At 38.5% G+C, this 14,844-nt stretch overlaps 2 protein-coding genes across 5 annotated transcripts in view; one reads left to right on the plus strand and one right to left on the minus strand.

Moving 5' to 3' along the window:
- The window catches only part of LOC6036016 (paired amphipathic helix protein Sin3a), a 30,652-nt gene extending 24,503 nt beyond the window's left edge, over window positions 1–6,149 (minus strand). For 2 of the 4 annotated variants that reach the window (XM_038256656.1, XM_038256662.1), the window contains exon 1: window positions 283–517. The gene's annotated coding sequence lies outside the window, so the exon portion shown is untranslated. Of the gene's footprint in view, window positions 1–282; window positions 519–5,808 lie in introns of those variants that run through there. The other 2 variants (XM_038256657.1, XM_038256661.1) reach the window with 2 other exon arrangements.
- Window positions 6,150–6,265: 116 nt separating this feature from the next.
- Window positions 6,266–6,909, plus strand: LOC6036017 (cytochrome c oxidase assembly protein COX20, mitochondrial). Its single transcript, XM_001846069.2, has 3 exons — window positions 6,266–6,422; window positions 6,485–6,672; window positions 6,733–6,909. Exons 1-3 carry the CDS (start codon window positions 6,363–6,365, stop codon window positions 6,851–6,853), a joined length of 369 nt encoding a protein of 122 aa, XP_001846121.1. The 5' UTR covers window positions 6,266–6,362; the 3' UTR covers window positions 6,854–6,909.
- Window positions 6,910–14,844: the final 7,935 nt, after the last annotated feature.

Consider the following 14,844-nt stretch of genomic DNA (forward strand, 5'->3'; position numbering starts at 1 on the left):
GATAGAGAGAGACTGGGCGAGAAAGAGACTTTGGTGGTGAAGAAAAATAAGTTAGCAAATAGAATTGCACCAATTTCTAAAAAAGGTCTCGAATTCTTATCAAAACCTGTCTCACTTTTCCCAATTTCACTTTTCACCACTTGTCACGCCCCCTCACAAGTTCAAAATGACCCCCAAACGGGGAAAACCGGACCAATTTCGAGGCCCAATTTGACACACACACTCCGGAGTGCGTCCCCCCGCGGATCTTGCTCAAGTTTTGCCCAATTTTCAGCCACTCACCTGGACTTTTCCGCCGGGAAAACCCCGAAGACCTCTGACCACCACACCCGGGAACACTTTTCACCAAGAAAAACGCACTTTCACCCACGGAAAAGCACTGAAAATTGGCCTCCAAGGGGCAGTCCCGAAAAAGTGGACCGAGAGAAGAGGAGAGAAAAAAAAACGCACAAGCGGAAAGAAACTTCACTTTGGCAAGACTCACTTTTCCAACAACCGGATGAAGACTGACCGACCGACCCGAAGTTGGCTGGCTGATGGTGGTTCAACGCTGGCTGCGATGCGATGATGGGAGGGATGATGAAATTTCGTATCCCGGAAGGTGAGCAGTGGAACGTGGTGGCGTTGGTGTTGGTGCGCGAGCATGGTGACGTCATGGGGTTTTAGTAGCAAGGTTTTAATCAATGGTGGAAACAAGTAAAAAAAAAATTGTAAGATTTCGATGATAATTTGAACTAGTTATACTGCCGTTCTACGCATAATTGTCCCATGTCAGTTTTTGACGATTTTGACTTTATGCCATTTTTAAGTTTAGTCTGATGTGTACTTTAAGAAAAACACATCAAATCTGGTACTTTGTTCGGAAACTCATCAAAAACAACACCAAGTCTGTTTGTCCCATCGTTGAACTTCTACGCATAATTGTCCCACCAAGTATTTTCTTACACGGAATCATTAGTTTTACTAAGCATTATGTCTTGTTTACTTGCTTTATAGCAAGAGAACCACAAATAAGGGTGATAAACTGCCAACTGGGGCGATTAGGGACACATTGGGCGAATAGGAACCCACGGGACAGTTAGACTGGTTGCAACGCGGCTCTACTTTGTTCTAGCTGTTTCATTTTTCAAATAGAACTGAAACAGACCACCCGCAACGCGGAGTTGCAGTTTTATTTTTCGAGCAGTATTTTGAAACCGGAATAAAACTGCTCGACGAGTTTGTTTCAAACGTGAGACGATTTGGAACTGGAATAGAACTCAGTTTCAAAAAAAATCAGATATATAGAGATGTCCACGTATTCTTACACACACACTATGATGCTGTGTTGATAATCATACGCACACAATTAAAAGCATTTTTTTGAAACAACATTTAGATCAGCGCGTTGCGAGCACCGTGTTCTAGTTTCATTTCCGCCAGTTCTAAAAATTTAAAACTGCTCGCAATTTGAAACAATTATAAAACTTCGCGTTGCAACCAGTCTTATGCGTAGAAACACAGAAATCGGTCGAAAAATTTCAATCGCGTTTTTCTCAGTTGCACTTTTTTGAACATGGGACAATTATGCGTAGAACGGCAGTATATTAGCTCAAGGTTAGACGAATTGACTTTTCCTCTTTCGAAACTTTGAATATCGTATCAAAAAAGGCTGTTTTTCGCACATAAAAAATAAAATTGATTAAAATGATCTAAATGGAGCACTTCCATTCGAGCAGTTTTTGCTTTTTTCTACAATGTATTTCTTATGGAGCGAACTGTCAAAAACTGCTCGACTGCGGGTGCTCCATTGACTGGACTATAAATCTTATATTAACACTTCTTAATGTTTTATTAGGTTAGGGCGCATTATTTTACCACGCAATAACTGTACTTGTAACACGAGGCATAACAAATATTTTCTCAAAAGTTTAAATTTGCAATGGCAACCAACTGATTTTTTTTTTATCTACGTGCAGAATCAATTTTGGCATGTGTGAGTTAATTCGAAAATCTTGAGTTATAGTGAATCTTTGGTGTACAAAACCACAAAATCTAGAGTTTTGTTAAAGGAACTGTAAGCTATTGTGTTTAATATGTGTATAGGAACTTTTAAAAAGAAACTCACGAAATGTATTTTTTATTTCGAAAAAAAAATGTTTCGTCAAATATTACATTTTTTGAAAACTAATGATAACTGTCCGGATGTGTAAATGTTAATTTTTCCAATGATTTATGTTTTTATTGGAGTGTTGAAATTCTGCCTTGTAATTTCAAATAAATATATTTATTTTTGTAACAAGGTCATTCGGGACCATCCATAAACCCCGCGGACACTTCTGCATCCAATTTTTGATCTTTAAAAAGCATTGGAAAGAGAACTCTTAAAATTTAAGAAAATTATAATGTTGGAAGTGTGACTTGTTTCATGTGACATTGCCAATGTTTAAAAAAAAATTGAAGTCAACTTTGGCTGTGTCTCTTAAGCCGATGCAAATATTTCCATTCGAAATGCACTTTACACTAGTTCAGTTGTTTTGCAGTCATAAATTTTCAAAAATGAAAAATTTGAGCGAAAAAAAAACATAAGCATCGAATATTTTCAAAAACTCTAAAGATTTTTAAATCAATCCCAACATGTTAAAATTGATTCTAAACGCAGTGAAATGCATTTTAAATTGATTTCAGTTGATTGCACCTAAATTTCCATTGAAATTTTGAAGTTTTTTTTGAAAAAAAAATTGTTTTTGCTCCCTGATTTTTCGGATTAACTTTGATGGGGGGGGGGGGGGGGTCCAACATGGAGTTTAACTTTTCGATGTGTCATGGCAAACTTCACAGCAACTTCACAGAAAGTTTAACTCCATGTTGCAGATTTGACAGCTCGATAGCCTTCCCTCAGTAAGGTGAGGAAGGCAAAACGGAAGTAAAACAAATATTTTAGGCTAATTTTTTTTAGAATATCATGACTTAGCGGCAATTTTTTTCCATACTTTTTTCAAACAACGGGGTTTGAAAATTGTTTTTGTGTAAAAAAAAGTTAACAAAAACGGCAATATTATTTTTTCCTAATAGCCCTCATCACCTGCAACTTTGCTGAAGACACCAAATCGATCAGGAAATTCTTCAAAATTTATTTAAATTGTATGGAGACTTTTATGGATGAACCCAACATGACTCCTTCGGTCATAGGAAAGGCCCTCAAAAAAAAAAAAAAAAAACAAAGAAAATAAAAATGTGCGAAATCGGCCGATTTCGTAGAGAATTGCTTAAGTGCATCTTGATTCTAAACCGGATTTAACATTTAAATGCGACGTTAGAAAAATACCTATTGCTAAATATTTATGTCTTTGTTGGTTCAATGCTCCATAGTTGCTTTTTAATACTCAAAAACATGCCGAAAAATTAGGTTTTTTTTTTAAAATAGTGAAATCATGGTTAAATAATTCGTGGTAATTCTGCTTCTAGTTCTGCTTAATTTTTTTTTTCTCAAATCCTTTCTGAATGTTGAGTTTATAGTTACAATATTTTTCAAGTCTAATTCAAAATCGGCCAGAAAAACAAGGGACAACGTTTTTTTCAAAAACTTAACATTTTTAACAGAAATAGCATAAACCACGTAGACACTCAATATAGACTAGATACAGTGTTTCTCAACCGGTGAGGAATTCCCCCCTGGGGGGGAATTTGACCATTCTTAGGGGGGAATGACTATGCAATAGAAATCCGATGCGTTTTTGTAAAAATATATATCTTTTTTTTCGATCTCACTAGGTTTTTTAGCCAAATTTTCCCTAGTTTTTGTTTAATTGCATTTGAAGAACCTTCTGTTACCAAGTGGTTAATGAAAAGGAAATAGTTGCAAGAAACCCCAAATCTCTATGAACCAGCCATTCACACAAGTTGTAAAATTGTTATTTCGATAAATAAAATGAATTGGATTGAATTGGATATATCTAGAATACTTTTTCAAAACAACCAATGAGCCATGGGTTTCCTATGCACATAGGTCCTTTTGAAAAAGTAAGCGAGATATCTTTATTCGTAATTTTTAACCTTCAAAGCTTACAATATATTAGAAATATACCTATGTGTATTTTAAAAATATAGCTGACGAAAACTAGAATTCAAAAATGTTAATCGAAAAGAATGATTTTTTTTTTATCATAAGGCTGGTATTTTATTTTAAAGTTTTTGTCACTCCCCGCTTCAAAGTTGGTCCGAAAAATCAGGGGGCAAAAGAAAGTATTTTTTCAAAAAATCTTCTAAATTTCAATGGAAATTTATGTGCAATCAGCTGAAATTAATAAAAAAAAATGCACTCTCCTGCGTTGAGAATCATTTCTATAATGTTTTGGTTGACTTTAAAAATTATTTTTTGGAAATTTTCTGTGTTTAGTATCGCAAAAAGTTTTTTTAGGCTATGTTGAGACTATGGCTTGTTATTTCAATTTTATTTTTTTTTTTGCGTCCCCCCTTGACCCCGGCTAGAGTCGAGAGACAAAAACTTCAAAAAATATTTGCATCAGTCTTATTTTGTGAAAATAAAACAAAACCAAATTTTGTTTAACTGGGCAGCTTTTGAAAAAAAAATATATTTGTGAAGTTTGGCGATGATACTTTTTTGCGAAAATTATTTACATTAATTTCTGGGAGTTTTTGCACCTTTTTGAGTAAATTTCAATTATTTTGAAAATAATCGAGTATCAAATAATATAAAAAATACCAGTCAAGATTTTTCATGAGGTTTTGAACTCCATTGAATATAAGCAGGTCATAAAATTGCTGTAGGTAAGTATTTAAACTTTCTGCAAACATTAATGCCAAAGTTATGACGTTTGTCCAATTGGGGGGGAATGAAGTTCTTTACATTCAGCCAAGGGGGGAATGGATCAATAAAGGTTGAGAAACACTGCTTGATAAAAACAATAGTAATTTTGTATGAAGCGTAGCTCGTTAAAATATTATTATTTTTGTCGAATTCCGAGAAATAGTAAAAATTAAGCATTTTTTCACAAAAAAAAAAACAAATTTCTTCAATACATCGATTTTTTTTTAATTAATGATTGTAAAACAACTCTAGAGATTTTATTTTAGAAGGTACTATAAATACAGACAATTTTAAAGCTTTTAGAAAAAAAAACTTTATAACTGCTAGTACTAGTATACAATGCATTTTACAACCTTTTTTTATTTCATTTGAATAGACTGTTATGTAAATTTTTCAATTTTTTTTTTTTTGGTTTTGGTCAGAGTCGAGGAACATAAACTTCCGGAAATATTTGCAACGTCTTTTGTTTTTAAAGAAATATTTAAATTTTTACTATTTTATTTTTTGTTCTGATATTGAAGAATGTATAATAGAACGTTGATTGGCGCAGTAGACAAAAACTTAAGCAACTTTTATACAACTTTATTATTTTCAAATTTGTACAACTCACAGGTGACTCCGCGTAGAATCCCAAAACAAAGTCCCACACCTGCAAAGCACACGAAACGCCGCCGTGGTGGTGGTGTTGGTGCCCTGTTGTTGTTTTTGTTGTTGTTGCATGTGCTGGTGAGTGAGGTGCGAGCGAAAGATCTTTCTTGCGCGCCCACCGCGAGCGCGACCGACGAACGAACGAGAAAAAACAAAATGGCGCGAGCGCTTGAAAGCGAAAAAATCCAAAGCAGCAGTGGTGAATGCCTCTCACTCATTTGCCTGCCACCCCCTCGCTCTCTTTCATTCCACCCTTCCCCAAATGGAATCGTCGCTTCACGCAAAGGTTGAATTTTGGGTGGAAAATTCGATTTTTGTTTGAATTTGATTGAATGATGAAACGTACTCACCTCCAAACAAAGCAAGAATCGCGAACCACGCGTTTTACGCCACTTTTTCACATGTTTTGCACGGTCCCAAGCCGAATTTTTCAGATTGTCACACCTAACCTTCAAGCAAAATATTTTTTTTTTCTCGCACCAAGAAAAATAACTTTTTGCACAGCGAATTTCCGATTTCACTCCCAACGTCACCGCCTTCCGGCGGGCACTTTTCACTGTCACGCACGGGCTGGACACGGTTCGACACCAGAAACTTCCAAACTTCCGCGAGATCAACACTTTTTCCACTCCATTCACAACCACAGTAGGCGGTCAAATCGTGCTGTTTGTGGCTTTGTGAAATGAAGAGTGCGGGAAATGCGATGCGCCAACTTTGGCGGAGGAAAAGTCTGTACGCGTGTCATTCCAGAAAATCTGTAAGATGACTGTCATCTTTTTTGCAGCGGGGCTCACCCACACAACACAAATACAAACAATCCCGTTAACACAGCTGTCACAACACAATCAGCTGGTGTTTACATCGTGGCTCCCCGTTACACAAAGTTGCACAATCCCCGAGCACGATGACGGACAAAAAGAAGGTTGATTTCGACGCCCTCCAGGCGGATTCGCCACCGGCACGGGTGAGTTACTGAGGACTGCGTTGATTTTGAGAGAAATTTAAAGCAATTTTCTTTTCTTTAAGTCGTTGACCCTGTTTGGGCGCGACCTGAGCCAGATGCCCTGCTTTCGGAACAGCTTCCTGTACGGCATCAGCTTGGGCATGGCGGTAGGCTTTCTGGCCTTTATGAAGACGTCTCGGCCGCAGATGTCCACCCACATTGGGTTCGGGACGTTCGTGGGCACGACGCTGTGCTATTGGTTTCCGTGCCGGTATTTTATTAAATTTAATGTGACTTCAAGACTTAGTTCTAAATGAGTTTAATTTTGCAGATACAACTGGTCCAAGCAGCAACGCGAAGCGGACATGCTGCAGCATTTAATGCAACAGCAAGCAATGTACGAGGGTTCGGCAAAGGAGCGCGAACTGGACCAGAAGGCGGAACGAGCCTAGTTTGTGTTAAAAATTGTAGATTTTCTTTTAATATACTTTAATTAGGCAAAAGTTGACGACTTACTAGTTTTATTGCAGCTTTGTTATAAATTATTATACATTAATCAACAGTTTCACCATCAACCCGGGAAATACTCCGCCTTCGGTCGCTTCCTCGGCTTCGGTTCCGGCTTGGGCGCAAACACAATCTTCAACTCTTTCACCCGCTGGTAGTAATACGACAAACTGGCCGGCTTGGCAACGCCCAGCTCGGCCTGCCGCCGCAGATATTCAATATGCATCTTCTTCCTGCTCAAATCCGTCGCGGACAGATCCAACGCCCCGCCACTCTCGACGTGTTCCGGCGCAAAGTACGACAGCAGGTCGCTGTCGACGGACTCGCGCAGTTCAATCTCCCGCGCCGTCTGCTCCCGTCCCCGGCCCCGCCTGTCGTAGATGGCCTCGCCGAGCTCGAGCTGGTGCGCGCGGTAGATGATGGAGCTGCTCTTGGCCTCGTACCCGATGGTGTTGAGGAAGAAGTGGGCGCAGACCTGGTGATACTGGCCAGAGCTGTCCATCAGCCGGTACGAGTAGGTGCAATCCTTTCGTTTTTCCTCGCTTTTGGTGCGCCTCCGCTTGACCGAGTGCCGCTCGGTGTGCGCCAGGACAAACATCCGCTGGTCGCAGAATCCCGCGGACCAGTACTCCTCGTTAATGCGCTGGCGTCGCTCCTGGGTTAGCTTCGCGTTGCAGTTGAACATGCACTTGCAGTCGGTTTGCATCACGGGGTGAGATTGGCGGCGTTTAATTTTGTTGCTGACCCGCTGGATGAACCTTTTCGGGTACTTTACGGGAGGATATCCCTCAGGTAGCGCTTGAACTCCGGGTTCTGCGGGTCGTTTAACATTTTTTCGCTTCACTGGCTCCTTTGTCGGCTCTGCGACGTTGATCGACTGACTAGGTTGAGGTTCCTGAGGGTACGGTCCCAAATATTCCTCGTGGATAATTTCTACCTTTGGCTCCTCCAAAATACCTTCGCTTTCTTCATGGCCACTTGAATGAGAGTACTGTTCGAGGTATTCCTCCGGATAATCGCCGTCCTGCTCTTCATGTGAGTAGTCAACGACTTCCGGTTGAGGCTCCTGCTTGACCGGTACGAAATTGTAGTCCATTTGATACGGATCACTCGGAAAAGGCTCCACAATCGGTTTGTACTCCACTGGATAGTACGGCAGAGTTGGTGGTGGCTGATACAGCTCCCTCACCTCGCTGACAACCTCTGCTTCTGTGGGTTGTACCGGCGGAGCCGACGACAACGGACACGGTCGCTCCGGCAGCTCGAAATCATCCATCTCCACGAAATGAACATCCATCTCGTTCAGAACCTGGTAGTAAAACCCGTAACTGCATGCTTTGCCTCCCTTTCTCTCCTGTTTAATCTTAAAATCGGCGTGCATAATCTTGACCGTCAACTGCGTCGGCAAATAAAGCGCCGTCGGCCCGTACTTGGCCCCTCTATGGTAGGTTCGCGGCGCGTACGACAAAATATCCTCCCAAATCGCATCAAACAACGGCCGTTCGCGCTTCCCACTCCGGTCAACCTTCTTCTGCGGCAAGTGGGCTCGATAAATCAAAGTGCTGCTCTTATTCTTATACCCCAACGTCCCCAGGAAGAACGCACAGCAAACCGCGGCCAATTCCCCGCCCCCATCCGCCAAATAAAACTTGTACGTAAACGCCCGCTTCAAATCGGCCGGCTCATCCCCCAACGGATCGCCCTTCACCCTCCGCCGCTTCACCTTCCCCTGCACCGTATGCGCCTTCACGTACTCCCGCTGCTCGCTGTACTTCATGGCCCAATACGCCGCATTAAGCACCTGCCGCTGCTCGTCGGAAATTTTCGCCGGACAGCCAAAGTAACAGTTTCGGCACTTTTCCTCCACGACACCGCGTTTCTGGATGCGTTTCTCGCGGGCCTCTTTACGTTTAATAACCTGCGATGGAGGCCCGTCACGGCGGGGTTTGTTCTGGCGACGGCGCCTTTTGACCGCGGGAACAGCTGGGTTCGGTACATCGGGATTAGGGAGGATCGCTGGAACAGCGACGGATTCGCTGGCTGCAGGTTCGCGGTGATCTTCGTATGGAATTTGAGCGGTTGAGTAATCTCTTAGAAAATCCAGGTGAGTAGACATTGTTGAATCGTTATGCCCTACATTAAAACTGATTGTTTTAGAAAATTCTTGATTGCAATTTTCGAACTTTTTAGCTTGAACTGTTTATGTTTACATATTCAGAAAACTGTCATTTTTGTATTACACGCTAAATTCGACTTGCTTCGATTGAAAAAAAAACACAGAATTTGTGGCAAAGATGAACAGATTAAGCAAAACTAGTCCGGGTTAAAAAAAAAAAAATGCTCAGATCGAGGCTGAAATTTTGGCTCAGATTAATTTGTAAAGGATGAAAAAAAGCCTCAAAAACGCCCTCTCTACGTAAGAGCATATTTGCTACAGTTTAATACCTCAATTGGGTCCTAAAATGAAGCTTAGATTGCTGATATGTATTATTGATTACAGCAATAGAGCTTATTTTTCTGAGTACAATGACCCTTTAGGCGACCGCAAAGGATTTAAAATGGATTTTCAATTCAATTTTGAAAAAAATACTTCACGGCCCTTCTTGACAGAAAAGGTCCTACTTGACAGTTCGTTCCAAGGGGACCATAGTTGATCCATCAAAAAATGTTGTCTGGTCAATATTTTTTTGCGTTAAAATGAAAAGAAGTGATCGGAAATGGTTTTTAATCTTGTACATAAAAATTTACATAAGTTTTAGTAGCCAATTCCTAAATTTATAATTTCTTAAACCCATAAATTAATAAGTTCGAAAATCTTAATAAAAATCTTAATTTCCTTAGTAAATTCTTAAATTCCATAATTGGGTTCTAAAATTAAACTTATCGTTTTGTTCACAACGATAAAGCTTGTTTTTTAGTACATTGACCCTCTGTACGACCGCAAAGGATTCAAAATTGATCGTGGACACTTTTTTGGAAATCTCAACCAAACCTCGTGGACTCGTGGACAATTGTCCATACAAAAAAAAAACTTTTTTGTATGGAGCGTGGACAATCGCCATACCCCCTAAAGTGTCCACGTGGTTTATGGATGGTTCCATATGATTATCAATGCAGAAAATGCATTTTAGGTTGTTTTCAGTTGATTAGACTTCTATTTTGGAATTTTTTAGGAAAATTTTTTGTTGCTCCCTGATTTTTCAGGCCAATTTAAAAGAAAAGGGGGGGGGGGGACATCAAATTTGAAAAATATTTGTAACGGCCTTAATGCCAAAAAAAAATTGACAAGACAACATTTTTTTGATGGATCAACTATGGTCCCCTTGGAACGAGCTGTCAAGTAGGACCTTTTCTGTCAAGAAGGACCGTTAAGATATTTTTTAGAATTCAATTTAAAATCCATTTTCAATCTTTTGCCGTCGATCAATGGGTCATTGTACTCAGAAAAATAAGCATTATCGTTATGAGCAACAATATAACAAATTCAAACTTCATTTTAGGACCCAGTTTATGCCGTTGCAAATATTTCTTGAAGTTTATGTCGCTCAACACCGCACAGACTCCCTCTCGACAAAACATTAAAAAATAAATATATAAAAAAAATAAATTACAAGCCGCGTTTAATTGCTTTTTGAGTGTTTTTAAAACCGCCTTAAACCAATGGTATTCAAAAAAACAAAAAAGGAAAAAATCAAAATTTTGATTATTGGACCTTTTTTATAAAAAAAAAACACCAGAGTTGTTCTGCAATCATGAGATTTAAAAAAAATTGAGCATTGACATAAAAAACTTGATTTTTTTTTGCGTTACTCTACATAGGAAACAAAAAACGAAACTATTGGCACTACGCCCCCCGGGGCATGGCCTTCCTCTAACGTGGGATTTCTGCTCCAGCGCCTCTGACGAGACAGGAGAAACCGGGACCGACGTTTTACTTCACCATCCGATAGAAGCTCAGTGGATAAGGCGGGAATCGAACCCGCGTCTCATAGCATCATCGGGATCGGCAGCCGAAGCCGCTACCCCTGCGCCACGAGACCCAGGAAACAAACAAAAAGTAAATATTGCTAAACAAGTTATACTCCGTTCGTTTGACAACAGTTGGTGTCAAACCATCGGGGTTTGAGTGTAAACGCAGGATAATGCATTTCTAATTGTTTTCAGTTCATAAAACTTGTTTTTTCATAATTTTTTTAATAAAAAATGTGGCCTCCAACATTTTTTTTAGTTAAAAAATTTAAATATTCTGTTTTATATTAAAAAAAAGAATTTTAATATTTAAGAATTTTTAGAATTCAAAGTTTTTTTTAAAGGTCCTATAAGTTTTTGTCTTTCATATGTTTATAGGACCTAATAAAAAAAACTCTAGAATTTCAGTATTTTAGAATTTCAGATTAAAGTTTTTTTTTATTAGAACCTTAAGTTTTGATTTTTTTATTTTTACATGTTTTTTTTAAATTAATAAATAAACTTACGATTTTTTATACTGAAAATTATATTATCTAAATATTCTATTTTATATTTATGAGGAACTTTTTTTTTTTTTTGCGGATCGAGGTGGGATAGCCAGGATCAAGTCAGTCCAAGTCCGGTTGTGTAAAGGAACGGTAATGGTCGTGTCAATCAAATGCGGATCGCTCGCACTCCATGGGAGCGGGGATTGAGGACATGATTGGGTAGGTTAAAATGAGATTGTGTTTGTGAGAGTATGTAATCGTGTAATGATGTAAATAAGCTAAATCGAAACTTCGTGCTCAATCGCCGCCCCCAATGTTCATTAAAAACCCCATTCGCACAAGCTTCCCAAAATCAGTACTGTAGGTTTTAATTGTCGAGACTGTTAAAACCTACAGAACTGACCCCAAGGAACTCGAGCGAACGGGGTATACTATCCACACACCAACGGACTTTTACTACGTGACCCTTAACTGTTCCAACAAAGGCAAAGTTATTAAAATGAATTCATATGTTGAGGTTTAAACTCAATCACCAAAGGTAATTATTTAACAAATGCAAAGAAACACACGTCGGGCAAAATTTTCCCACATAAAAAAGTCGGAACTTGTATAAAATGTTTTACAGTCCCCTGTCCTGTCACGTTCGTCAAAAGTCTTGTCAATTTTGCTGAAAATTAAAGTGGTTAGAGTTGCAGTTAATCGTATTCAACATGACCAGAAAAGGTAGGCCTGTAATACGATTATCATGCATGAGTACTTAGCTTTAAAAAGGACGACTCCGCAACCGCCGTCAGATGTCCTCGATCACCTTCGCCAGCATAAGTCGCAATTGGCCAGTAACGAGTTTGTCCTGCTTGTCCTTTGACCAGCTCCGCCGTGGGTACCATCATATCGAAATCGGAGTTACATTACGCTACACAACCCGGCCGCTAGGTACGCTCCAGTTGCTTCGAATTTTCCGACGACAGGAAGCATTCGATCATTCGGTTCCGTCTGGATTTATTCTTAAAAACTGTGGCACTGTAAATATTCTTCAAATAGGGTAGGGTAGTCATCAATGAGACACTTTTGGTTTTCAACTTTCAACGATTTTTCTAATTTTTTCATCAGCATGTTTTAATGAGCTTTTAGTTGCATTATCATTATTTTAATGTGTCCTAACATTGACAAAAATATGAGATCGATCCGACATCTACAGCCAGAGTTATGGCCTATCTACAATCACTTAACTTAGAAAATTTCACTTAGCTTAGGAGTTTGAATCAATGGAAATGAATCTGATCTTCTACAATGAAAAGGAATAAAATTAGAAACTTGACGTATGGTTTGGAAAATTTCAAAATCTACGGTTAGTTGACGTTTCCATATCAAAGGTAAACAAACAACTGCATAGCAACGTATATCAGCCCAGCAAATTTTCTAAGTTGATTGTGGATGACGGCCGTAAGTTGTGTACATTTTCTAAGTTTTACTTTACTTAACTATTCTAAGCTAAGTGATTGTAGATAGGCCATTATTCAACTGTCTCATTGTAGACGCACTTGGCAGGAACAATGAGACAGGTGGCGAACAATGAGACACTCTACGAAAATCAACATTTTTCTAGCAAAACATCATGTTTTTGTATTGTTCCATTGCAGGTGACTTGCCTTGAACATTTTAGAGCAATTTTGCCAACATGAAACTTTTAATAACAAAAGTTACACTAAAAAGTATTTCAATTTTGTAAAATCCATATATTAATACCAAATAACTTTGTATTTTTGGTTTAATGAAGTTTAAACTCTATAAATATGCCAAAAATCACTATTAATTCATGTTTTGAAAGATTTCCATCGATTTTGAAAAGTTTATTGAAGAAAAATCAAAGTGTCTCATTGTTACCCATGGGCTGAAATGAGTGGGGAACAATGAGACAGCCCTGGATTCTGAGTTTATTCTAAATTTTGGCCAAATCTAATGAAAGGACATTGTAGCCCAACTTAATCCCTATGGAACGTCGAAAGAAATTTGAAGAAATATTAGTTTTGGTGTAAATGGCAGCCTACGAGCGAAAAAGTAATTTTTGTCCCTAATTTACTTTTACACCCCAGAATCAAACATTTATGAATAACTTTTCAAGGGAGCGTCCATAACCAAAGCCACTAATATGGCAGACGTGTATCCAGTAGACACACCTTTCCCCCAAATATGAGCCTGATTGGTTGAATATGAGCCTGATTGGTTGAAACTACGACTTGTGAGAGCCATTTTATCATTGTTCCCCGTGTCTCATTGATGACTACTCTACCCTAACTAATAAAGAACTATTAATATTTCCAGACACCACTCGGCAAAGATCGATGTGTAACATCTTTGACTGGCGCTAGTATGGGGAACAAATGCTCCCCTGCTCTTTCCGTATTGGTAAAGTGCATTACAAGCCCTCCGACCGTCCCATGCTTTCCATGGGGGCAAGGTCCCAGCCGTGCGGAGGGTATTTTATATTTATGAGGAACTTAACAGTTTAATGAATTGTTTTTGTTATTTTGTAAATTTTGAAATTCGCTAATTCGGATTTTTAGGAATGCTTTAATTGGATTACATTTTGAATTTGTTTTTTTTTTTAATTAAATTTTTGGATTTGATAATTAATTTTTATTCTAAAATTTTAATTTTATTTTGAAATTGGGTCCTAAAATAAAGCTTAGATTGATGATATTATTGTTTACAGTGATAAAGCTTATTTTTCTGAGTACAATGACCCTTTGTACGACCACATAGAATTTAAAATAGATTTTTAAATCAATTTTAAAAAATTAACCTCTCGGTCCTTCTTGACAGAAAAGCTCCTACTTGACAGCTCGTTCCAAGAGGACCATAGTTAATCCATCGAAAAATTGTTGTCGTACCAATATTTTTTTTTGCATTAAGGCTAGTATGGAGATCGGAAGGAAAGGGGTCAAGAAACAGCTTTACGAACAGCAAAACAAAGGAAAGAGAGCGTTTTCTTGGGGCTTTTCTTCACCCTCTCTGGCTTGCTTTCGCTGCCGCTGCTGCCCATTTGAATTTTTTCTTGACCGATTTCTTCCGAAGTGCATACACCGCTTTAAAATAAAAAAAAAAGTTATCAGAAATTGTTTTTAATCGTGTTTTTTACCATTGTACATAAAAATTGACATAGGGCTTTAGTACCCATTTAAAAAAATTAAATATTATTTATTATTATTTTGATTTATTTCGAAGATTTGTTGGAACCAGCGATGGAATAATCATCATCAAAAGAAAATCATTGGATGTTCATCAAGAGAAAAAATCCGAAGGGAGCATGCTCTCCTCTCTCGCGCACGAAAGATTGGTAAAAAGAATCTAAAAAAAACATCATCTTGATTATTCGGCAGAACATCTCTTTCACTACTACACTTGCAACTGTAATGTTACACGTCGGAAATTGTCCTGTAACATTTTGTAGATGGGCAATGTGTGTAAACAAAAAATAA

The sequence above is a fragment of the Culex quinquefasciatus genome, chromosome 2 (assembly GCF_015732765.1).
Source record: "Culex quinquefasciatus strain JHB chromosome 2, VPISU_Cqui_1.0_pri_paternal, whole genome shotgun sequence".
NCBI lineage: Eukaryota > Metazoa > Arthropoda > Insecta > Diptera > Culicidae > Culex > Culex quinquefasciatus.

Excerpts from the sequence above, each read along its gene's own strand:
- LOC6036017 (XM_001846069.2), top strand. The coding sequence starts at position 6,363 with ATGACGGACAAAAAGAAGGTTGATTTCGACGCCCTCCAGGCGGATTCG. Across the intron at positions 6,423-6,484 it reads CGGATTCGCCACCGGCACGG|TCGTTGACCCTGTTTGGGCG; the intron begins GTGAGTTACTGA and ends CTTTTCTTTAAG. Across the intron at positions 6,673-6,732 it reads TGCTATTGGTTTCCGTGCCG|ATACAACTGGTCCAAGCAGC; the intron begins GTATTTTATTAA and ends TTAATTTTGCAG.